Source organism: Rhinatrema bivittatum, chromosome 15 (assembly GCF_901001135.1).
Source record: "Rhinatrema bivittatum chromosome 15, aRhiBiv1.1, whole genome shotgun sequence".
Taxonomy (NCBI): domain Eukaryota; kingdom Metazoa; phylum Chordata; class Amphibia; order Gymnophiona; family Rhinatrematidae; genus Rhinatrema; species Rhinatrema bivittatum.
In genome coordinates, this window is record NC_042629.1 from 29,131,457 (window position 1) to 29,155,456 (window position 24,000).

The 24,000-nt window shown below is 44.8% G+C and overlaps 1 protein-coding gene across 2 annotated transcripts in view; it reads left to right on the forward strand.

Moving 5' to 3' along the window:
• Positions 1-4,230: 4,230 nt before the first annotated feature.
• PDZK1 (PDZ domain containing 1) overlaps positions 4,231-24,000 on the forward strand; it is a 55,835-nt gene continuing 36,065 nt past the window's right edge. Inside the window, exons 1-3 of one of the 2 annotated variants that reach the window (XM_029578352.1) lie at positions 4,322-4,340; positions 11,782-12,094; positions 20,286-20,498. In XM_029578352.1, the coding sequence (XP_029434212.1) occupies positions 20,289-20,498 (210 nt within the window). In that variant the 5' untranslated portion in view covers positions 4,322-4,340; positions 11,782-12,094; positions 20,286-20,288. Of the gene's footprint in view, positions 4,341-11,781; positions 12,095-20,285; positions 20,499-24,000 lie in introns of both variants that reach the window. The other variant, XM_029578351.1, reaches the window with a different exon arrangement.

Here is a 24,000-nt window from a genome sequence, read left to right on the forward strand (position 1 = left end):
TTGTTCTTCAGAACCATTTTCCGTGTCTTCGTCTTCATTTCTCGTGGTCAGTTATTCAATGTCCTACATATCCTTGTCCGCCCACATGTTCTGCTCCTTGCCTTCCCTTCGGATGGATACCCAGAATTGACCTCAGCTTATCTCTTGTACTTCCATGAATGTCGCCTGCCACTATCACAGCCTGCTTACTGGACCACCTTGAACACCACTTACCATTGATCTGGCCTGCTTCTGGATTCGCCTGTGTCATAACTGCTCTGCCTGCGATGGATCTCCACTTCATCAGCAGAGGCCCCCACCTAAGACCTGATGGCCCCAGCACCCAAAGGCTTATCCTGAGGGAAATGTGGGCTGGTAGAGGTGAAGCTCCAGCTGGGTTTCTGCCTCATCTGGATCCACCTGCTGACAGTGGGGACCTACAGGGCTCCTCTCTTTAAGTTGTGCCAACTTCATCTCAGTCCAAGGGTCCATGAATTGAACTCTTTTAACACTCTGGGATATATACCATGTGGTCCAGGTGATTAGATATTCTTTAATTTGTCAACATATTTTATTACATCTTCCATGTTCACAAGATCTTTTCGGTTCCATTGAATCATTATCTTTAAATATCATTTCTGCATGAGTATCTCCCTTATTTATTTATTTAAGAATTTTTTTATATACCGCGGCACATTAGAAAACATCACCTTGGTTTACAATGAACAATAATTCAGCAACAAGCTTTACAATCCAAACAATTTAGAAAGGAACAAAACGGATATAAATTAAAACCAGTATACAATTAACATCAAATAATACATTGGTTTTATTGATTTTTTTTTTTCTATACTACTACCCATTTGTTAAGAATCTGTTTACCGTTCTTACTAATGCTCAGTTACAAGATATTGTACACCTTTGTAAACCGTTATGATGGCTCAACCGAATAACGATATATAAAACTCATCAAATAAATAAATAAATAAATAAATTGGGGACGTACTTAAATGGTGGAGGATATATAACGATACAAATATATGTAATTTGAGGTAAATATAACAGGAGATGTAAATTAATTGGGTGCTTGAAATTGTATGATAGATCCAAGAATCAAAATAGTCTTTACAATAGTAAAAGATCAATGGAGGTGTTTAGCATAATTGTAAAGTGACTGCTTGAAATGGAAAAGGATTATTGAATAATATACATATATTTAGTAATATCTGAGGGGGAAATGTTCATTCAGTGTATGCTTGTTTAAATAGCCAGGTTTTAAGGTTCTGTTTAAATTTCTTATGGCAGGGCTCCTGGCGCAGATCTGTGGGCATTTTGCTCTAGATGTTGATTCCAGCTATCGTGAATGATCGTTCTCTCGTTGAAGCATATTTTATATGTTTGAGAGTTGGAACAGCGAGTTTAGCCAGGAGCATTTTTCTTATTGGTCTGTCTGATGTATGGAATGTAAAATAATCGGAGAGCCAATGCATATCTTGATTATATATTTTCCCCATTAAAAGTTTGAAGCAAAGAATTTATTTTCTCTCTCCACTATGGCTTTGTCTTCCCTAAGTACCCCTGGAATTTTTTGCCAAAGAATGTGGTGAAAGCTGTTAATGTAGCTGGGTTTAAAAAAGTTTTGGACAAGTTCCTGGAAGAAAAGTCCATAAATCATTAAGATGGACTTGAGCAAATCCAGTGCTTATTACTGGGATGGAATCTATTTATCTTTTGGGATCCTGCCAGGTACTTGTGACCTGGATTGGCCACTGATGAAAAGAGGATACTGGGCTTGATGGATTTTTGGTCTGGCCCAGTATGGCAAGTCTTATGTTATATTAGGATTCTAGTTTACATCAGGTAGCATGAAGACTTTGTAAGCACTAAAAGGATTTGAAAACACCTCCTCAAATACATCAAACTTATCAATCTCTACCCTATCAGTCAGCAAGGTAGAGTCACTGGAGACGGGGACAGAGAAGGATGCTCTTATTTTAACAGATTAGATGTGCAATGGCTATTTTCGTCAGATGAGTGAACAAGACTGGCCTTGGCCACTAGGGGTTGCTGAGGATTCTCTACTTTTTATTTTTCCTGAGGCCCTGCAAGTCTTGACAGTGCTTGCTTCTCAGTTCATACCCTGCCTAGACTAAAGACCTTTAGCTTTCCTTTGGGTTTTTAATAAAATGTGCTGATCAATAGGGGTTTATTGTTTAATATCTGAGGTAAGCAGAATGCTCCATTTGAGTTCAAACAATCAGATTGGCTGTATAAGAGGAAATTAATCCTCTCAGTGCCATGTTGCACTGATTTATTTTTCTGGATGATTTGTCTGCTGCTTTATTTTCATAAAAATGGAGCCTCCATGCCTACTACGTGGAAGGTATTTCGAATAGGGTTTTCATTACATCCAAAGTCAACCAGACAGGCTAGGCCAGACCTGGTTTTGCTGCATCGCATGTATGAATTTGTAGTTCTGAGTTTCATAGGGAGATAAGAACTACACATCCATGTATGCAATGAAGCAACACCATTCTGTTCAGGTGACCTGGGATGAGGTGGAAAGCTTAGAAATTAACATGGTGCTGATGCCCCCCTCTAGCCAGCTCCTTCCCATAACTCTGAGACATGAACGCCGAAAGGGATGCTGGGAACCCACTGGAATTCTGGGGCTGCCAAAGAGCTGCTAGGAAAAAGTAGATGGGTCAAGCAGAAGCATTGAAAATTGCACGCCAGTTTGTTCACCCTTCTAATTCTGTGATCTCACACCCTCCCAATGAAAGGCTATAGAGAAAAGGGATAGGTCAAGAATTTGGGTTTTTTCAGACTTAAGAGTATATGTCACAGCTAGGGATAGGGTACTCAAGCCAATAGTCAGTAGTGGAATATTAGTTGCTGTAATTATGGGGGGGGGGGGAGGGAGGGAGGGAGGGGGAGAGCTGTCTGGGTGACGACCCTGAAAAGACAATTGGCAGATGGTGGGTGGCTAGCCCGCAGGTTGAGGGTGCAGAGGGATGGGTTTCCCAGCAAGCTACAGCTAACAGAATGAGGGTGGTTGGGGTCACCCCAATTGTTGACTAGGCTTGATGGCTAGAAGGCATGACTGCTGGGAGAGGGATTTCCCCAGGAGTCCATCAGGTGCATCATCAAAGCTGGGTAGCCAATGGACACACCAATGATCCACTAGGTAAAGTCTTGGCTACCTAGGATAAGTCACAATACATAGGCTAGGTTGGCTCAGTTATGGGAGATTTGTGTTTTATTTTCCTTGTACACCTGTTAACTAATAAAGCTGCTGCATTGTACAATCCATTATTCACTTTTCTATGCACAGTGCCCTTCTCTTAATGAGATCATCTGACCATCACTGCTGGGGAGTGGGAGGAGATACTATGAATGCCAGGGTTATAGCTTGGTAAATGAAAACAAAACTACACAAAACAGATTTTGGTTTATAATAGCACTAATAAACCCTGGGTCCTTTTGCCTCACGCCTTCACTTCCTCCAAACAGAGTATGTCATGGCTAAAGGGGTTTATGGCTTTATTTGCACAGAGGGATAAATCAATTTGCCCACAGTCATAGAGAGTAGGAGTGTGCTGGCTAAATATTTCATTTTGTATTATTTCATTTTGTTGGAGGGAAGATTTTCTTTGAATTTCATTTTATTAGGAGGGCTTTTTCATTTTGGCAAATAATGCACAATATGCAGAAATAGCATGCACTATTCAGAAATAGCACACACTGCAAATAGCATTAAATATTTGCTGAAACAAACAAATGAAAATATGAATTTTGGCAAGATTTTTTATTTCATTTGATAATGAAATAAAAGGGCATTTTTTTTGCATTTTGATACGGGCCCACATAGGAGGCTTGCGAATAAAACGAGAAGCTTGGGAGTGAGCACCAAGATGGTGGCATGGATTACAAACTGGGTGACTGGATTAGCAAACTCAGAGCACATCCTGCTTGCATCCTGTTGTCCTTACTTGCTAAATCTGACTCCTATTTGCAGGATACTTTTGCTATGAACAAAGCACACAGGAGTGAAGCGGGTGTCCCCTTCTCAAGCCATAGAGTGTTTAGAGGGCTCATTCTGAGGTGGTCTATCGCAACCCAACAAGGCTGGTAAATGAGAAAAGTCCGATTCTCAGATGGGGAGAGTGGCACGCAGGGGTGGCAGGTTACTAGTGAAGCTGCAGTTAAATAAATCATCTTTTAAATTGACCTTTGCTCAATCAAAGTCCAGCAGCTGACTCCAGGGGCTGACTTCGGGCAGGACTGCTGGAGAGAGTGAGACAAACAGAGAGCTTCTCCTGACAGCCAACAGGAGGGAAAGTATTCAAGTCCGGGTCAAGGTAAGAGCTCGGATCTTTCACCAGTCCTGGGGAGGGTTCTGGGAAAATCCTGTTGATTCCCCCCACCCCGACGCACCCCTTACTGCCTTCATTGTGTGTCTCTACAGACTGTAGTGCCCCATGAACGGATACTGGAACAAACATTCAGCATTCTGTCCGAAACGGAAAATTCCCCTTGCTGCTGGCTGAGCAGCTCAGAAGGTTTGCAGGGAAGAATGCTCAGAGACTGATGGTTTGGGGGGGATAAATAGAACGTATGGTGTGATAACATGGCCACATATTAAGGGAAAACACTGCTGCGGTGATTCTGAAGCAGTCACGGTCCTAGGGGTCAGGAAGGATTGTTTTCCCATGGAGGCAGAATTGGCTACAGATGCAGGTACTTCAGTCGAGCATTTCCAGGATTACTTTAGGCTACTTTAAACTGATTTTGATTTAGTAGCTGGTTTCAGATAGCAATGAATTGATTAAGATTGGCTATTCCAGTAGTAGTGAGGTAATAGGAATTCTAGTACAATAACTGCATTGTATTGCAGGAATAATGGTCTAAGGAGAGACTTAGTGTGGCATGGATGGGAAGGACTGTTCGGTTGAACTTTTGGGAGGGTAAGACGTGTATATAGCTGTTATGGGGTATTTTTTGGTATGGTGTGACGTTATTTTATAGTAATTTATTTTGTGGCATATAGTGATTGGATAGAATATAAAAAGGGCTAAATAAATAAACAGAGAGAGAGAAGTATCAGTCAAACAGAATAAAGTTGAATGCAGTGCTCTGCTTTTAATACAAAACTATGCAGGGCTCTCACTAGGCTAAGTGACAACCCAGGCCGTTGGGGGTTGGGGGGGGGGGAGAGGAGGGTCCCGCGTCACAGCCAACCAGGTCAGGGTGGATTCCCTTCTCTGATAATGACAGGTAGTGCTCTCCCTCTGACACGGGGGCACAGGAGCAGCAGCGGCATGGCACCCCTCCCAGCTTGGCTTTCAGGGTAGCCAAACACCTTGCCCCCCTTTCCCGATGACCCTGCCACTGTGCACATAGCACTGCTATAGGCACGGAGGTACCTGCGTGAGTGCAGTTGAGAGGTGGGTATGTGCCAAGGTGCAGAATGATACTTGGGGGAGGGGTGATTTTCAGCCGTCCGCAGAGGGCTAAAGTCTGCAGGTACCAAGTACACAAGCTTCAGCTTGGATTTTCAAAACAGACTTATGCACATAAACCTACTCTGACAGTTAGCCGGTGCACATGGAACTCGGCAATTTATGCACACCTGTGCATGTGTGTGAATAGATATACGTGCAGATTTTTAGAAATCAAAAGTATGCACATAAATACTATCCCTACCCCATCTTCACCGCCCAGAACTACTGTTCACATAAAAATACACACAGATTTGTATTTATGCATACTTTTACATGTACAACCCCCTCAGGCAACAATCCACAGCTGGGACCCAGCTAACATGGACCTTAAACTACAGCCAACAGGCGCACCACGGAGGAATAGCTGGGACTCCCTCCCTATAGGGCTGGGAATGCTGCCGCTGCAGCATCTTCTGCTCAGCCAGCCCAGCTAAAATCAAAGCCAAGCCTCCTGCATGGCAGCAGGCAGCACTATCACTTCCATCACGTCACCTCATTTGGCTGCTCCCAGACCCAGTACAGGTGCTGCTGCGACAGCACGAGGAAGGAAAATCAGCGAGGAGCCTCTGAGCAGGCTTGCACTCACAGGCCCGGTAGTGTCTCTGCAAGGGACGTGCATATCTGGGAACTCTCTGGATTTGTCCCGGTGACTCGGGAATTCTAAAGGAGTTGCTGGGTCTCCGAACCAAGGGACTGATGCAGAAGTGGGTCAGCGAAATGTCAGAAGAAGTCACCAGGGCCAAATGGACGGGAAGTAAGAATGTCGGCCGGTGTGGTAGAAGACAAAGCAGGCATAGCATCCGCCAGTGCAGCTGAAGAGGCGATGAGGGCACCATCAGCCTACTTAAGCCGCAAAGAGGAGGCGTTCCACGGACACGCAGGCCCTACCCCTTGCTTATTTGGTTCTGTAAATTTTGATTGGAGTAGGATTGAGGAGAGCAAGTACAGGGGACATGGGGGAGAAAACATGGAATGCCCTAAAGATTGTTGCCAGCACCAACCACCAGGTCTGCTGCCCTGCTGATGGCAGTGAATTTATCCCTCTGCTCTCCTCAATGCACCAGCCCTATAGTCCTGGCTACTTGTTAACAGCATGGACCCGAAGACCTGCTGCTCATACTAAGCACCATCACCTACCGCACTGACCCCAAGACTTCCTGTCTTCCTCACCACATTAACCCCAAGGCCTCCTGCCAGTCCTGGATAGTGAAGACAGCAGGTGAGGATGAGCAGTGACGCTGATGGGCAACGCCTGAGCTGACCTGCTGTCACTAATCTTTTGTCGTTATATTTTTAAATAAAATACAATAGTGTTTCACCTAGCTGTAGAGCAAAGTTATAGAAAACCATCTATGACATAAAGGCAGTGCAATAGGCTGCTGAGCTCTAGTAGTAGTAGACTTCCTGACCTTTGGTCATTTGTTTGAACTAGAATGTTCATCTCCAGCAATTTTTGTAAATCAGTTTCCAATATTTTGTCAGTTATTAACTTGTTTCATAAGGCCCATTATATTATATTACTTTACCACCGTTTTTTAATTAATTTCAAATTCTGCAAATTATGGCTACAATGCAAGGTTCCACATTAGAAGTCACCATTCAGGAAAAGAATCTAGGTGTCATCGTTGAAAATACGTTGAAATCTTCTGCTCAGTGTGCAGCAGCAGCCAAGAAAGCAAATAGAATGCTAGGGATTATTAGGAAAGGAATGGAGAATAAAACAGACAATATCATAAAGCCTCTGTATTGCTCCATGGGACGACCTCATCTTGAGTATTGTGTGCAGTTCTGGTCACCACATCTCAAGAAAGATATAGCAGAATTAGAAAAGGTACAGAGAAGGGTGACTAAGATGATAAAGGGGATGGAACAATTATCTTATGAAGAAAGGCTAAAGAGGTTAGGACTCTTCAGCCTGGAGAAGAGACCCAGCTGAGGGGAGATATGATAGAGGTCTATAAAATAATGAGTGGAATGGAATGAGTAAACATTAATCAGTTATTTATTCTTTGAAAGAGTACAAAGACCAGGGAGAAACACAATGAAGTTACTGGGTAATACATTTAAAACTAATAAGGGAAAATATTTTTTTTACTCAACACATAATTAAGTCTGAAATTCGTTGCCAGAGGATGTGGTGAAAGCTATTAATATAGCTGTGTTTAAAAAAGGTTTGGACAAGTTCCTGGAGGAAAAGTCGATTAACCATTATTCAGGTAGAGGTGCAGAAATCCCCTGCTTATTCTTGGGATAAGCAGCTTGGAATCTCTCTACCCCTTGGGATCCTGCCAGGTACCTGTGACCTGGATTGGCCACTGTTGGAAACAGGATACTGGGCTTGATGGACCTTTGGTCTGACCCAGTAATGGAAAGTCTTATGTTTTCTGGATAGCCAGAGTGTGAACTTTCCTTTGCTGCCCTGCCTTGAATAGCTCAGAATTATTTCAGTCCTTTAATTCATTAGTAGGTCAATATTATTGCCAATAGCTATAGAATAAGATCATTAACATTAATATATAGTTGTTTACCTGTTATCTGACCACCATGTATCCAACTAGCCCAGGTAACCATTTCAATGATGGATGTCCCATGGTTGAATAATAATTGAAAAAGTCCAGATAAGCAACTTTGCAGTTGGTCACCAAGGCTTATCCTTGAGGCAAGTCAGGAACCTGGCTAGGACATTGGAGACCACAGCTGTCCTGGACTCTACCTCAGCTTCTCTCTCACCCAGCCTTCTCCACTTCTCCTCTTCTCCTCCTCTTGCTGCTTCTCTCTTGTCCAACAGCTTTATGAATCTCGGAGCAGTCACCTTTGATTTTCCACCCTTGCGCAAGTCAGCCTGTATAATTTCGATGACTAGATCTCCTACACTTTTGATTATTATCCAACCTAGCTCAGACCCCAAGGTGGTTTGATAATAGTCAATGGCTTTATTTAGTGCCTGTGGCCACTGGCATGGAGAATTAGTGTTTTAAGATCATAACAAGAGTGATGTAGAAAAATGCAACATGATGCACATAGGAAAGAAAGAATCCCAATTAGAGGTACATAAAGATGGGTACTGGATCAGGACTCAGAACCCAGGAAAAGGACTTTGGAGTCCCTGTGGACAAGACATTGAACTCTTCAGCGCAGTGTGCAGTGGCTGTCAGAAAAAGCACTGCTGATGGCTGATTGATTCCTTTCCACACACACCCACACTGTTAGAAAGAACTAAAACGGAACATAACCACAAACTTGAAGGCTGGCAGCCTGGAAAGACAGACTTTGTCACTTCAATCTGTGCTTCAGACACTCAGACAGAGAGGAAAAAAATCTGTAGCACTGCTACAATCTCAAGTGACACTTCCCAACACTCCCCTCCCCTCTTCCAGTGATTTTTCAGTATTTTGGTCATTTGGGGGGTTGTTTTTTTTTGTTTGTTTTTTTTTAAGAAGACTACAAATTCCATCAGGCTTTGCACAATGAACTCATTTAATCTCTGGCTTCAGTAAGCTTTCTAGAGGCCCCCTAGCTGTAAAGTGCCTGAATCCCAGCAGAGGCATGCATTGCATAGCTCCTACTGCTCTTACTTGCTCTCCTGTGTTTTGGGTGAACCATAGTGATTTCTTCATTCTCTTCCCCAGGGGCGGCTCAAGGCAATCTGCTGCCTGAGGCAAGGGATGAGATGATGCCCCCGCCCCCCTCTGCCCCCACCCCCCACCCCCATGCATACACAGTACACACTCATTCACTTCTCTCCCTCTTCCATACACACACACACTCTCATCGTCTCTTCTCACCTCAGTTCTCATCAGCCACAGGAGCCTCCTCTGTTCCCAGGCCCGCAAAATTCTGCATACTTTATATTGGTCAAAATAACACAATATACATGGCAGCCTTTAAGTAATCGCAGCAAACAACAGGGGAATGTGCAGAAAAATCAATGTCCACACTTCTTTAGAACAAGCATAAATTTTTCTTTTTATTCGGCAACTCCACAGTGTGAAAATACAAATTCTGTGAATCGGACGGGTCCCCCGACACGGACCCGAGTTTCGCCACCAGGCTGCGTCGGGAGGGACAACCGGAGAAACTTTGTTGTTCTGAATTAACCTTTCAACATGGGCTCTCCCAGTGACGCCCATGTTGAAAGGTTAATTCAGAACAACAAAGTTTCTCCGGTTGTCCCTCCCGACGCAGCCTGGTGGCGAAACTCGGGTCCGTGTCGGGGGACCCGTCCGATTCACAGAATTTGTATTTTCACACTGTGGAGTTGCCGAATAAAAAGAAAAATTTATGCTTGTTCTAAAGAAGTGTGGACATTGAATTTTCTGCACATTCCCCTGTTGTTTGCTGCGATTTAGTGCGTGCAGTAGTGCTCCTGTTTGGCAATTTAGCCTTTAAGTAATTACATTTTATATTAATACAGAAAAAAGTTATTACTTAAAGGTGCAGAATTTTAAATATTTTGAACAGAATGTCCCTAGAAGTTCACTGTAAGTGTCCCTTCCACTCTCTCTCCCTACACTCCTGCCCACTTTGCCCTCTCAAGTCCCAACTCCTCCACCTGCCAGTATCTCTCCCCTCCACCTCTAGGCTCAACTCCTTTCACTATCTCCACTCCCAGAGTCTGACCCCTCTCTCAGTACTGCTTCTGACACAGGCTCTCTGTCTGTCCCTCTCTCTCTTACACACAGGCTCCGTCTCTCTAGTACACATACACACCCCCAATACAGGCTCCCTCATTCTCTCGTGCACACACATCCCCTCATACAGGGTCCTTCTCTCTCTTGCATATACACCCATACAAGCTCCCTTTCTCTCACACATACACCCTCTCACACAGGCTACCTTTGTCTCTCTCACACACATATATATATAATCCCTTCACAAAGGCTCCCGCTCTCACAAACAAGCATCCTCACATACACACAATCCTTTTCACACACACCAGCTCCCGATCTCTCATGCACATACACAATCTCCTCACATAGGCTCGCTCTCTTTAGCACCCCCCCCCCCCCCCAAGCACCCTGACACATGCTCTCTCACCCCTCCCAGGCTCACAATCTCACTCACACACACACACAGCTCTCCACATACTCAACGGGCATTCATCTTCGCCGCGAGCAGAGCTCACATGCCCCCCAGCACTAACTGACACCACACTAGCCAAATCGGAGCCAGCCAAGGAGAGGCACTGGAAGAGGAGGGGTTAACGCGTGTACTGATGTCACTGAGGAACAGTCCAAAAGGAAAGGGGCTACCTCCTCCTACCTTCAATTAATCCTGCTGGCACTCTCCACTCTACAATTGGTACATTTATATCCTCCATTAACAGCAGCTGACCTTTGAAGAACTGCATCTTCAGATGAGACTAGAAGATGCAAAGAGAGCAGTCCTGTTATCCTTCAGGCTAGAGGGAATTCTAGAGGTGGGGGACAGTAAGATGCAAGACTTCTTATGAGCTGGGCTGCATTGGTTATTTCCATGTGTAGCAAGTAAAATCCAGAAATTCCTGCATCCATATAAGAAAGCAGGGTGTAGTTTTCTGAGATATCAAGAGAATAGATAAGAAGCTGAATAACAAATGAGTAAGTCATCATACCTTGTCAAGGTTATCTCCCTTCCTCAATGAGATGCAAAGTATTTATCAGCTAAATTTATTGCGCTTGGTGAAAACTAACCAGTACTCCTGGATCTAATCCTCCTTAGCCTGCACATTTACAGGAGAAAGTCCAGCGTCTGTGCATCAAACACTGCTTTGCTGTGCTATGTCCATGTTACGTTCGGCATTCCGCGGGCTAACCCAGCAAACCACTGATCTTACCTCCAAAGTCCCAGGCTCAGCTGCACCGCCCTCAATGCAGTACAGTGCCAGTGGTCCACCACATGGCGGGATGCTGCTCTCCTATGCAGGAAGATGCCGCTGACTTTAGCGCACCGTGCCTCCCCCTAGGCGCATGCATGTTTCTTCATGGCTTTTACAGATACCATGGTGGGAAAAGCCCCACGGCCCCTGAAGATGATGTCATCAGTGCTGCCCTATTAGAGGGTTGCTCCCAAACAGCAACTCACCTCAGCAGTAGGTCCAGTTACTTCCTTGTAGTGCAAGTATCTGTCATCATTCCAGCCTTTTCTTCAGTCTTCGTTCCAGTATTGTCTTCAGTTTCCATCCAGCTTGTTCTCCGTCCTTGTCCAGCAGTTTCCATTTTGTCTTCTATCTTCCTCCTCTTCTGTTCCTTCCATATTTTCCACCTGTTCTTGTCCTCGCCACCCACCCTGCCTATATGTACCCTCTGCTCCTATTCAGATGGATACCTGGTTTGACCTTGGCTTGGACTCCGATTATGCTTGACCACTGCTTGCCTCTGACCATTGCCTGGACCCCAGATACACTGACTGCTGCCTGCCTCTGACCATTGTCTGGATGCCTTTGACTACCGCCTGCCTAAGACCCAGCTTATCATGGACCTTTCCTGCCATCAGCAGAGACCCCCACCTAAGTCCTACCAGCCCTGGTACCCAAGAACGAGGGCTGGTATAGGTGAAGGTCCTGACGCATCTCTGCCTCGCCTGGGTCCACCTGCCAATGGTGGGAACCTGCAGGGCTCCTGCAGGTAGAGGTAATCTTGCCTTAGCCAAAGGGTCCACAGATAAAACAATCAGATAAATAATTAAAGTGATTTCCCATATTTAAAAATCATTAAACTGATTAATTACACTCTTATAGTCATTGAAAAGCTAAAAATCTATATTTATACTTCTGGTATGGCTTTGTAAGTTTCATTTTTGTTTTATAATGTGTAAATGTCCATTGTATATTAAGTACTATTTTTTTTTTTTTAGCTATGTATGTCAAATATAGAATCTGCTCAGAACATTTATGTTGTGGACCCTTGGCTCGAGGAGGGGTTGGCGCAACCTGCAGGGTGGAGCTCTTCAGGTCCCCACCATCAGCTGGTGGAACTTGATGAGGGGAGGCCTAGCTGGAGCTTCACCTATACCATTCCTCGTTCCCTTGGCTGCTGGGACTGGCAAGCAGGGGCCTCCACTGACGAACTGGAGATCCGAAGAGATGGTCAGGTAACAGGCCAGGGTCCAGGGCAGGAGGAGTTCAGACAGTGGTCAATGGCAGGTAGAGTTCAAGTATAGTTGAGGATCAGGCAGTGGTCAGTAGCAGGCAGAGGTCGAGCAGAGTCCAAGGCAGGCTGAAGTCAGAACCGGAGATCTGTCAAGGAAAGGTGGGATGGATAGGCAGGGAGATGAGAAGCAGCACAAATGGGCAGGCAAGGAGACAGAAGAACTGAAGACTGAACACAAGATGAAGATCACACAAAGAACTGAAGAGTGACCACAAGATGAAGATGAGGACCACTGGGACAGGAATGCAGGAGACCAGGAGCCAAAGATATGAAGACCAGGAACATAGGCAGCGATGCTGAGGCAATTCATTCTACTAGTAGTAATGGACCTATTGCCGAGGCACAGAGGAGCTGCTGCAAGTGTCTTCTATAGGCCTTTGTTAGTGAGGTCATCAGCGGGTGCTGCAGACCTTTTCCCACCGTTGGATGTGCGTGTGCCTTAGGAGAACTCAGGGAAGTAGTGGCGTCAGAAGCAGGCTGAACATGGTGGCCTGCCGGGCATCCATTTGGGAGCCTTTCCCGATGTCCAAGCGCATTTCCCAAGGCTCGGGGCTGGAGGTAAGTGAGACAGTCCACAGCTCAGGCTCAGGGACCGCCAAATGCAAGGGTAAGCCCTTTTTATACTCCCTCTCTGAGGGTCTCGGACTTTTGGAGCGCATGAAATTCTTTTAGTAGGTTGGAGTCCAAGATGTTGAAAGCTGGTTCCCAAGTGTTCTCCTCCAGACCTTCCACAAGAGGAGATATTCCCATTTCTTTCCTCTGTGCCAGGAGTCCAAAATTTCTTTCACTTCATAGATCATGCTGTCCTTTCTGGTCATTTCTTGAGGTTCTGCAGGTGCCTAGAGGGCCAGGTAAGTATTAGTGGCTTCAGTAAAGATACGTGAAAGACATTGCGTATGCCCAATGTGGGCAGCAGCTTTAACCGTTAGGTCACAGGTCCTATCTGGTGAATTATACAGAAGGGATCAATAAACTGTGGGGTAAGGTACAGAGGGCACTCTCAAGCATATGTGGTGGGTACTAAGCCACTTCCTCTCACCTGCCTTAAATTGGGGAATGGGCCTCATGTGTGCATCTGTGGTCTTCTTTGCCTTCTCAATGGCCTTTTTGATAAGGGTGTTAGGTGCGCGTCCAAAAGTTCTGGAGTTCCTGGATGGATAACTGGGCTGCAGGTGAGGGTGTTGCCATGGGGAGAGGCAGAGGTGGCAAGGGTTGCTTCCTGTAAACCAATTTGAATAGTGAAGATTCTGTAGCAGCACAAATGTGGGAATTATGGGAGAACTCCACCCAGGGTAAAAGGGGAGCCCAATTATCTTGATGCTTGTTAATGTAGGCCTGGAGAAATGTTTTGAGCGTACGATTTGTGTGTTCAGATTGTCCATTCCCTTGTGGATGGTACACACTGTTTTGAAATCCATAGTGATGTCAAACATTTTACAACTTGAGTGCCAATATTTTAACTGGAGCTGCACTCTCAGGTCAGATAAGATATGTTTGGGTATGCCGTGGAGGCAAAACATATGAAGGGTAGAGTGTTATACTAACTCCAGAATGGAAGGGAGGCCCGGGAGTGGGATGAAGTGAGCCATTTTTGAGAAGCATCAATAACCACCCAAATCACGGTGGTGCCATCTGAGAGGGAGAGGTTCACGATAAAATAGGTGAACAAGGGTTTCCAAGGTTCCCTGGGAACTGGCAATGGCTGTAATAGCCCCCAGGGTCAGCCCGACAATTTTCTGCTATGCACAGGTGGGGCAAGAATCCACATAAGCCTTGACATCTTGCTTCATTTGAGGCCACCAATAGTATTTTTGAAACATAGAAATGACGGCAGAAAAAGACCAATCGGCCCATCTAGCCTGCCCAGCAAGCTTCCACACTTATTTTCCCATACTTATCTGTTTCATCAACCACCAAGTTCAGGACCCTTGTTGTAACTGTTTGATTCAAATTTCATGCCATCCCCTGTCATTGATGCAGAGAGTAATGTTGAGTTGCATCAAAGGTGAGCATAAGGCTTAATGGTTAAGGGTAATAACCGCCGCATCAAGCAAGTTACCCCGATGCTTGTTTACCCAGACTGCACAAATCAATGCCTTGTTGGATGTTGTCTGAATGTAAATCCTGTTTTCCGCATTTCCCCCTGTCGCTGAAGCAGAAAGCAATGCTGTATATGCATTCAAAGTGATATTTATTTATTTATTTTTAATTTTTATATACCGATGTTCCTGTAAAGAATACATATCGCACCGGTTTACAAGGAACTGAACAGTCGCCTCCAGGGCGGAAATACATTAAAACAATGATATATTAGGCTTAATTGGTTTAGGGTAGTAACTGCCGTAATAAGCAAGCTCCCCCACGTTTATTTGTTTACCCAGATTGGGAAGTTCAGTCCTTGTTGGTTGTTGTCTGAATGCAAATCCTCTTTTCCACATTTCCCCCCTGCCGTTGAGGCAGTCCATCCAGGGTAACCTGTGACATGGGAGTCATGGGACCATTTCAAAACCTTTTTTCAAGGTCGGGAAGGGACGACAGTCTTCCCTGGAGGGACGGTCATGGAGGCAGCTTGCAAGATCCTGGCTAGGTTAATGATGTGCACCTAGGAGGCTCCAGGATGTCCTCTGTCTGGGAGGATCATGAGAGGGTGTCTGTCAAATTTTTGAGAGCTGGGCGATACATCAGCTTGAAATCAAAACAAGCAAAAAGCAAAGACCAGCAAGCTTGTCTTGCATGGAGCTGTTGAGCATGGTGAAGGTGTTCGAGATTTTTGTGGTCTGTATATATAGTAATACAGCATTTGGCAACTTCAAGCAAATGGCGCCACTCTTCTAGAGCTAGTTTGATGGCTAGAAGCTTTCTGTCACTGATTAGTTACGCTCTGTGGAAGAAAACGTCTTTGAGAAAATTGAGCAGGGCTGAAGAACTTCCTTAGGCGAGTGCTGGCTTAGGATGGCCATTATTCCCAAGGTGGAGTCATCCACATCCAGGATGAATGGATGAGTAGGGTCCAGATGGTGAAGGCAGGGTTTCCTCAAGAAGTCATCCTTCAGTTCTTGAAAGGCTGGTACCACTTCAGGGGGCAGGCCAATCCTTCATGTTAGCTCGTTTATGGGTCAGAGCAGTAAGGGGGGCTGCAATGGCAAAGTAATTTGGAATGAACTGGCAATAATAGTTAGCAAATCCTAGAAATCTCTGCAGGGCTCGAAGTCCTACTGGATGTGACCAGTCCTGGATGCTCTTAACCCTCTCTGGGTCCATATGGAAGCCTTTTCTGAATATGATATAGTTCAGGAAGGATAAACCTTTTCAAAAAGGTGCTTTTCCAGTTTCGCGAATAGATTGTTTTCTCACAGCCATCATAGGACCATATGTATATCCCGATGATGTGTGCTGAGCTCCCAAGAGAATATTAGGATGTCATCAGGGTATACGATTATGCAGACATAGAGCAAATTCCAGAAGATTTTATTCATTTTTGGAAGACGGCAGGTGCATTACATAGCCCGAAAAGCAGCACTAAAAACTCATAATGCAGCCACGTGTATTGAAAGTTGTCTTCCATTCGTCATCAGGTTTAATCTGGATCAGTTTTAGGTTCCTCAGAGATCCAATTTGGTAAAGAGTCTAGCACCTTGGATCCAGTCAAAAAGTTCAGATATTAAGGATAGAGGGTACTGGTGCTTTTTTAGTGATGGCGTTTAAGCCACGGGTAGTCAATACATGGCTTGAGAGAGACGTCCTTTTTGGTTACAAGGAAGAAGCCAGCCCCCACCGGGGATGAAGATGGTTCAATGATGCTCTGCTCCAGATTCTATTGGATGTAGATCAAAATAGCTAGGATCTCAGAGAAAGTTGTACAACTGATGGAGCAGCAGAGTCTCAGCCTTCCTCTTGGAGAACACATCCCCGAAGTCACTGTACTGAGGAAGGCCCAGAAGTGTAGTGGCCACAGATAATTGGACCGAGGGGTTCCACGTGTTCCAACTACGAGTCAGCAGGTGAGCTGCAGAGAGTTGAATTGTGGAGAATGTTTCTGGAGCCAGGGCAGCCACAGTACAATTGGATAGCTCTAGCAATGATGTACAAGGTTATTTGTTCTCGTTGGAGCAATCCTATGTATAAGGTCAGCTGTGCAGTTGCCAGGGTAATCTGGCCAGGCAAGGGATCCCCATAGATGGAGGAAATAATTAATAGAAACTTCCTCTGGATGGTGGGATTCATTAGATAATCTACAAGTTATTTCATTACAAAATTTCCCTTGGAACCAGAGTCCACCAGGGCTTGAGTGGGAAAATTCAAGTGGTCCAAGGTAACAGTCACTACAGGAGTAGTGAAGCCTAGGATCATCTCCCCACCAGATTCTAGGTTCGAGAGTTTCCCTTTCTCAGTGGGCATTGGGCAAGTAGGTAGCCCTTACCTGCACAGTACAGATTGCAGGCCTCAGCGTCTCTCCTCAGGTGGAAGGCAGATGTGAATAACGGCATGGGTTCTTCAGAGAAGTTGGAGGAGGATGGAGTGGAAGTCTGTGGAGATAGTGGCACTGGAAGCGGGGATCCAGCGTGATGGGCCTGTGAGGGGGGTCAAATCTCCCTGGTTCATTTCTGAAGGCAATGGTCTACTTTACCCATTAAGTCAAAGAGTCCTATCAGGGTCGCCGGAAGATCACAGACCGCTAGTTTGTCTATGATCCTGGGGGAAATGCCATCCAGGACAATATTACAGAGACAAGCCTCCCTCCGGTCGAATTTGGTGGCCAGGGTCTGAAATTCATTGGCACATTCTGCTAGAGACTGGGCACTCTGATGCAGGTGCAGAAGTTCTGAGCCCATGGTGGCCAACCAGCCAGGTTCTTCAAAGACTCTTCTGAATGCTGTGATAAATTGCTGAAGGTTTCTGAGGAGAGGATCCAAGCACTCCCAGAGGGGAGAGGCTCAGGCCAGGGTCTTGCTGTCCAGGAGGGAGAGTATATATGTGGTCTTCACCGTATCATCTGGGAATAATGTTGCTTGGAGTGTGAAATGCATATAGCACTAGTTTAAGAATCCACGGCATTGCTTGGGGTGCCTGGCATACCGGGTTGGAGGCAGCAGCTGTGGAATAGGGCAACTCTGTGCTGAAGGTGCCGCTGGCAGAGATGATGGAGGTGCCAGAGTGGCCAAAGCTGCAGCTACATCCAGCCGAGTAGTGAGTCATTCCATAGGGCTGCCAAAAGTTCAAGAAATCATTGTTACTCTTGGAGCTTTTTTGCGGGTCCCAGAATGACCTGGAGAACTATGATGTCCGCCGAGTCCATGGCCTCAGCAATCTGTTACAGGCGTGGACCCTTGGACTAAGGTGGGGTTGGTGCAGCCTGTAGGGTGGAGCCTTGCAGGTCCCCACTGTTGGCTTGCGGAAATGGATGAGGCAAAGGCCCAGCTGGAGATTCACCTCTTCTAGCTCTTGCTCCCCTTATGTTGAGCTCTTGGGTGCCAGGGCTGGCAAGTCTTAGGTGAGGGCCTCCACTGATAAACTGGATATCCAAAGAGATGGTCGGGTAACAGGCCAGTGTCTGGGGCAGGTGGAGATCAGAAGTAATTGGATAGCAGGCAGTGGTCAGTGGCAGGCAGAGTACAAGCGTAGTCAAAGATCAGGCAGTGGGTCAGTGGCAGACGGAGATCGAGCAGAGTCCAAGGCAAGCTGAAGTGAGAACCAGAGATCTGTCCAAGGAAAGGTGGGATGAATAGGCTGACAAGAAGGCGAGGAGCAGCACAGACAGGCAGGTGAAGAGACAGAAGAACTTACCACAAGATAAAGACCACATGAAGATCTGAAAACTGACTACAAGATGAAGACAAGGACCACTGGGACAGGAACGCAGGAGACCAGGAACCGAAGAGATGAAGATCAGAAATGCAGGCAGGGATGCTGAGGCAACTCACTCTACTAGCAGTAGTGGACCTCCTGCCGAGGCAAGTAGGAGCAGCTGCAGTGGCCTTATCTGGGCCATTGCTAGTGAGGTCATCATCAGGTGCCACTGGCCTTTTCCCACCAAGAGCCCTTTAAATATCTCAGCGTCGAGGGTGCATGCACCTTAGGAGGACCCAAGGAGTGTGGTGGTATCAGAAGAAGGCCAAATGCGGCAGCCTGCCAGGCATCCATTCGGGGGCCCTTCCCGGCATCAGTGTGTGTTCTCCCAAGCTCAGGGCTGGACGTAAGTGCGGCAGTCTGCGGGGCAGACCCAAGGACCGCTAAATGCAACAATTTATTGTATGCATGCGGAAATATAAATGCTTTATATAAAATGAAATAAATTAAAACAGGAGTGAACTTATTGCTTAATCTTTTACATCTCAAATGAAACTCAGAAATGATACTATTAGGCAGAAAATAAAAGATGCATATCTGAAAGCCCAAGCAGCTTGTGACAGACAGACAGATATCCTACCAGCACAACAAACTACTGACAATTTTAAATAGCTATGCAAGCACAGCAAAACATCTGTTAAAGGACAAACAGGCTCAGGAGCAATGCATTCACTGTAGGCGAGAAAGCCTATCCTATAAGCAGGGAATATGCTGACTACAGGGCAGACAGCAAATCCTCTGAGCACAGCCCAAGGCAACTATAGAACAGACAGTCCTATCAGCTAAATTACTTTTGCTTTGGGTGCACTTGTTGAGGGATGGAGCTCTGCTGCATTCTGCTCCTAATAGCGCTACCATTATTTATTTCTCTTCTATGGCGCTGCTGTGCTCAACCTATAATAGTGCTATTATAAGCTCTGTCCCTTTTATGTGATGTACCCATAACACTGCTGTTACAACTCTGGCATGGACCTGGTTAGTACTTGAATGAAAGACCACCTAGGAAGACCAGGTGCTGTGGTCTACAATAGACAAGACACTGCAGTATCCTAGAAAATCATGGTCACATGGCGGGTCATGATCACCAAAGTCTGTGAAAACACATATGGTCCATACATACCACCACCCTTATGCTTAATATGTAAGAGTCTTTTAATAACATCTTCATGTGATATTAGATATTACAAGCTGTAACCCTATTATAAGATTGGCCTGCTCTATGTAGGCCATCTCTCACAGTGATATAAGATAGTCATTTATTTATTTATTTATGCATTTTTATATACCGGTATTAGTTGTGGACATCATACTGCTTTACATTGAACAAAATTAGGCTTGGAAGTTACATGTTAACAGGGAAAAACAGAACTGGGAGGGGGGGTAACAAGAAGCAGCTATGAGGATTAACAGAACTGGGTCCTCAATATGAGGAAAGCTTAAACACCATGTGGTGATACATAGGATGAAAGGTTTGTGGGCTGCAACAGCCATATTACAAGTTCTAATTCTGATATAAAGTAATACTTCCAACACAAACCTTTGGAACAAAAATTAGTTAAAAAATAACTAAGAAAGTACTTTGGCAGAGATAATGCCTTTATTAGCCCAATGCAAGTTTTCGGGATTATGAAAGACCCTACCCTTCGTTAATGGCACTGCTCATAGTGAGTTCTAACAGAAATTTTCAGAAGCCATTTGCCTGTGCAAATGGCTATTTATGCATACTTTCCCTTTGAGAAATGGTGGAAAATCTGCACGTAAAAGTACCTGTGGACCTTACATCTGCCCCTATAATGTGTATAATAACCTTCTCTCTCTGTGATAGACAATGGCCTCTGCTCTCCAACCACGAGAATGCATAGTAACCAAAGAAGACGGCAAAACCTTTGGATTTTTCCTGCGGATTGAGAAGAACAAAGTTGGGCACTTGATCCGTTCAGTTGAGAAGAATGGCCCTGCTTGCAAGGCTGGCCTGAAAGACGGAGACAGAGTGTTGAGAGTCGATGGCCTGTTTGTGGACGAAAAAGAGCATGTTGAGGTAAATCACTCTTATAAGCAATTCCACACTTCCTCAGCATCCCTTCTGCAAGGGATGCAGTCTTACACAATCACTATGGTTTCTGCTCCAATCTTATCCCCTACAATGAATTCTGTTGAAAGGACCAAGGCATGTCTGTCTGCACCTTCCACAAAGGCCTTTGACTTTGTCCTATCCAAAGGCATGCACAGAAGTAATGCGAGTGCCACATAAGCTGATGATTTTAGTGCTTAGAGAGTGAGTTCTTTGTTCCTCACAATAGCTTAAAGATCTATTATTACTATCTATTGAATTAGATAAACCACTCCTAGAGAGATACAATTATATGGATAACAATTAAAAGTTTACATTCATTAATAAAAAGCTCTCCTAGTATTACCTACATTAACTTACACCTTGCAACAGGTTTAGCCACTGATGTGTGGGGGTTTTTTTGTGGCTTTCAAAAAGTTATAAAGTTTAGGACATTGAAATTTTTCTTTCCAGTCCATTGTGGTGATTGGTGTGGGAAGAAATGTATTGTGAGTTCACCAAAGACTATGCAGGTAAATGATGTGAGGAAAAGATGTTTAAGGAGATGATGCTATAAAGATAAATAGTGGCATTACTATTTCTATGAGAATATCATCTTCACAATAAGAATGCTGCGTTCGTGCCTCTTCTCGCTCCTCGCTCCACCCTCTCTACCTTGGGAGCGACTCCCTTCGACTCTGACGGACAGATGCAGCCGTGGTTTCTCTCTGCCTCTTGGTCCCAGTGTCCCCGGGCTAGCTTGACGCTATGGATCCGCCATGTTCCTGATGATGTATGGGTGCGCGCGCGCTCCAGACTTTGCACCAGCAAGGGTGCGAACCTCAGGGGCATCCCCCCGTAGGGACGTCATCCATTTCCACATTAAAAGGTCTTTGTTTGCTAACCTCTAACGAGTTAGCAAGGAACTCCAACAGGACTTGCTTCAGTAGTCCACAATACTTGCAACAACGATCCGAGTCAGCTAGGGGAATCCTTCTCCACTGCTCGGCCTTTTCAAACTTACCAGGAGTAGCTGCTCCACGGGGGCTCCGCTCTCTCTTCTTGATTTCAGATTGCCAAGACGGGATCCGGTACTCGCTCCTCGAGGGCCTGCGTCCCTGAATACTCGGAAGACTCCTCATTGCCTGGAAGCGATCGCAGGCATGAACACAGTGAGTTCTATTGTACATAGGAATCGGTACTCGCTCCACGAGGGCCTACATTCCTATAGCTCTGAAGACTCCCTTCCGTCCAAGACGTTATTGCAGGTATGGAGATTGAGAGTTCTATTGGCAAGATTTCAGATAGGAACCGGTACTCACTCCACGAGGGCCCATGTTCCTAGAATCCTTTACAGACTCTCTTCTACTCTAGAAGCCATTCCATATTCAACTATTGTGAGTTCTTATTACAGACTGTTTGTGGGGACCAGTGCTCGCCTACGGCTCCTGTTCCTAAATATACTGAAAACTCTCTGTGGCATAGAGACTATTGCAGGCATCTACTATTGTGAGTGTACCATCTTGTAATCAGTATACCCTGTCTGCTCACTACTTCGAGTCTCTCTCTACAGCTCAGCGACCCAGAGATTATATTCCAGTATCAGAGGGACTTCAGCCTTGCCGAACACATCGACTCACTACTGCCACCTCTGGTGGTCCAGGTTCCAGCCTAATAAAGAACTATTGTGTTTATCTCATATTCTAGCCTAGACGGTGGTTCCTCTCAGGATCTCCTCCTGGGGGCGCTGTCATCTGCCATCGGCCCAGGGATTCACCATTTCCTCCAAGTGGTCATTCCTTACACTACTATCACTCTGTGGGAGCCAACCACTACCGACCACTAACCCCGCTTATGGAAGTATTATATAGATAGCTACCTTCTCTATGGGACTTGCCAGCAGCCTATATATATATAACAGATTACTACTCCGTAACGGAGGCATGATAGATTGCTATCTCTCTAGCGAAGTACAATATACCTATTGTTAGCTCCTCTCCTCAGAAGAGTATCATTGAACAGATTGCCAACTCCTCTTCCCTAGGGAGTTGTTCCATAACAGATTGCTATCTCCTTCCTTACAGGAGCATCTAACAGCAGTTCGCTAACAGATTACTAACTCCGCCCTCCTGGCAGGGTAAGTATTACAGATAGCTAACTCCTCCCTTCTGGAGGAGCAGATCATGACAGATTGCTAACTCTTCCTCCTTTCAGGAGAAAAGCAGAATAAATTGCTAACTCTGCCCTCCTGGCAGAGTGAGCGATAACAGATAGCTAACTCCTCCACTCTGGAGGAGGAGAGCGTAATAAAGAAGGAGTTACGCATCAACCAAACTCCCAGTGTGAGCATCTGAATTAGCAACTCTATACTCCATCACCTTCCCCAGACAGGGCTTCTAACATTATTTATAAGGGGTTTTATTTATTTATTTTTATTTATTTAGTCAGTTTTATATACCGATGTTTGGTGTTGACCTTCACAATGGTTTACAGTTACATTACAAAATGCAAAAGACAATTTAAATATTAAAAATACAATCATGAAGTAATAAGCTATCAAAACACATACTTAATATAAGTAAAATCTTAATATTAAATTGATTAATAAGAAAAAATTAAAATATAAGTCAAATAAAACAAACATAAAATAATAATCACTGGCTAGTGTCTGCTCCATATGCTTGATTAAAAAGCCACGTTTTTAATGCCTTTTTAAACAGTTTCAGATTTTTCTGTAATCTTGACAGGTAAAGTGTTCCAAAGTTTCGGGCCAGCTAACGAAACAGCTCTTTCTCTGACAGATGTAAGTTTAGCACTTGCCACAGAGGGAATAACAAGTAACCCTTTATTGGCAGAACGTAAGTTACATTGTGGAGTATGAATACGTAACATTGCGTTCAGCCAATCAACATGGTCGGAGTAGATAACTTTATGGATTAAGCACAGTGTTTTGTATTTAATTCTCGCATCTACCGGCAGCCAGTGAAGAGCAATAAGGACAGGGGTTATATGGTCTTTTTTGTTTGCTCCTGTGAGAATTCTTGCCGCTGAATTCTGCAGTATTTGAAGAGGTCTTAATGTTGTTTGGGGAAGACCAAGAAACAAAGAATTGCAATAATCTATGTTAGTGAACAATAAAGCTTGAAGCACTGTTCTAAATTCTGTTTGGTTCAATAGTGGTTTTAAACGTCCGAGTACAAGTAATTTGTAGTAACCGTCCTGAATTTTTGTCCACACTCTATCACATACAATCCCTCATATATCAATCCTGCTCAAACATTATCTGTGAGTTTCCACAGGACTTGGATTTTGTAATACATAGAAGGGGGGACAATCATAGTACAGTACATCTGGAGAAAGTGCATCAGCAAAGTTTACTATGGTGAGAAGGGTTTTCTTAAGTTTACTATGGAAAATTGTGTGTGTCAGCAACAGGGAAGCACGGAAATGGTATACAAAGTCTTCTTAGTCTTACTTTCTCTGGATTGCA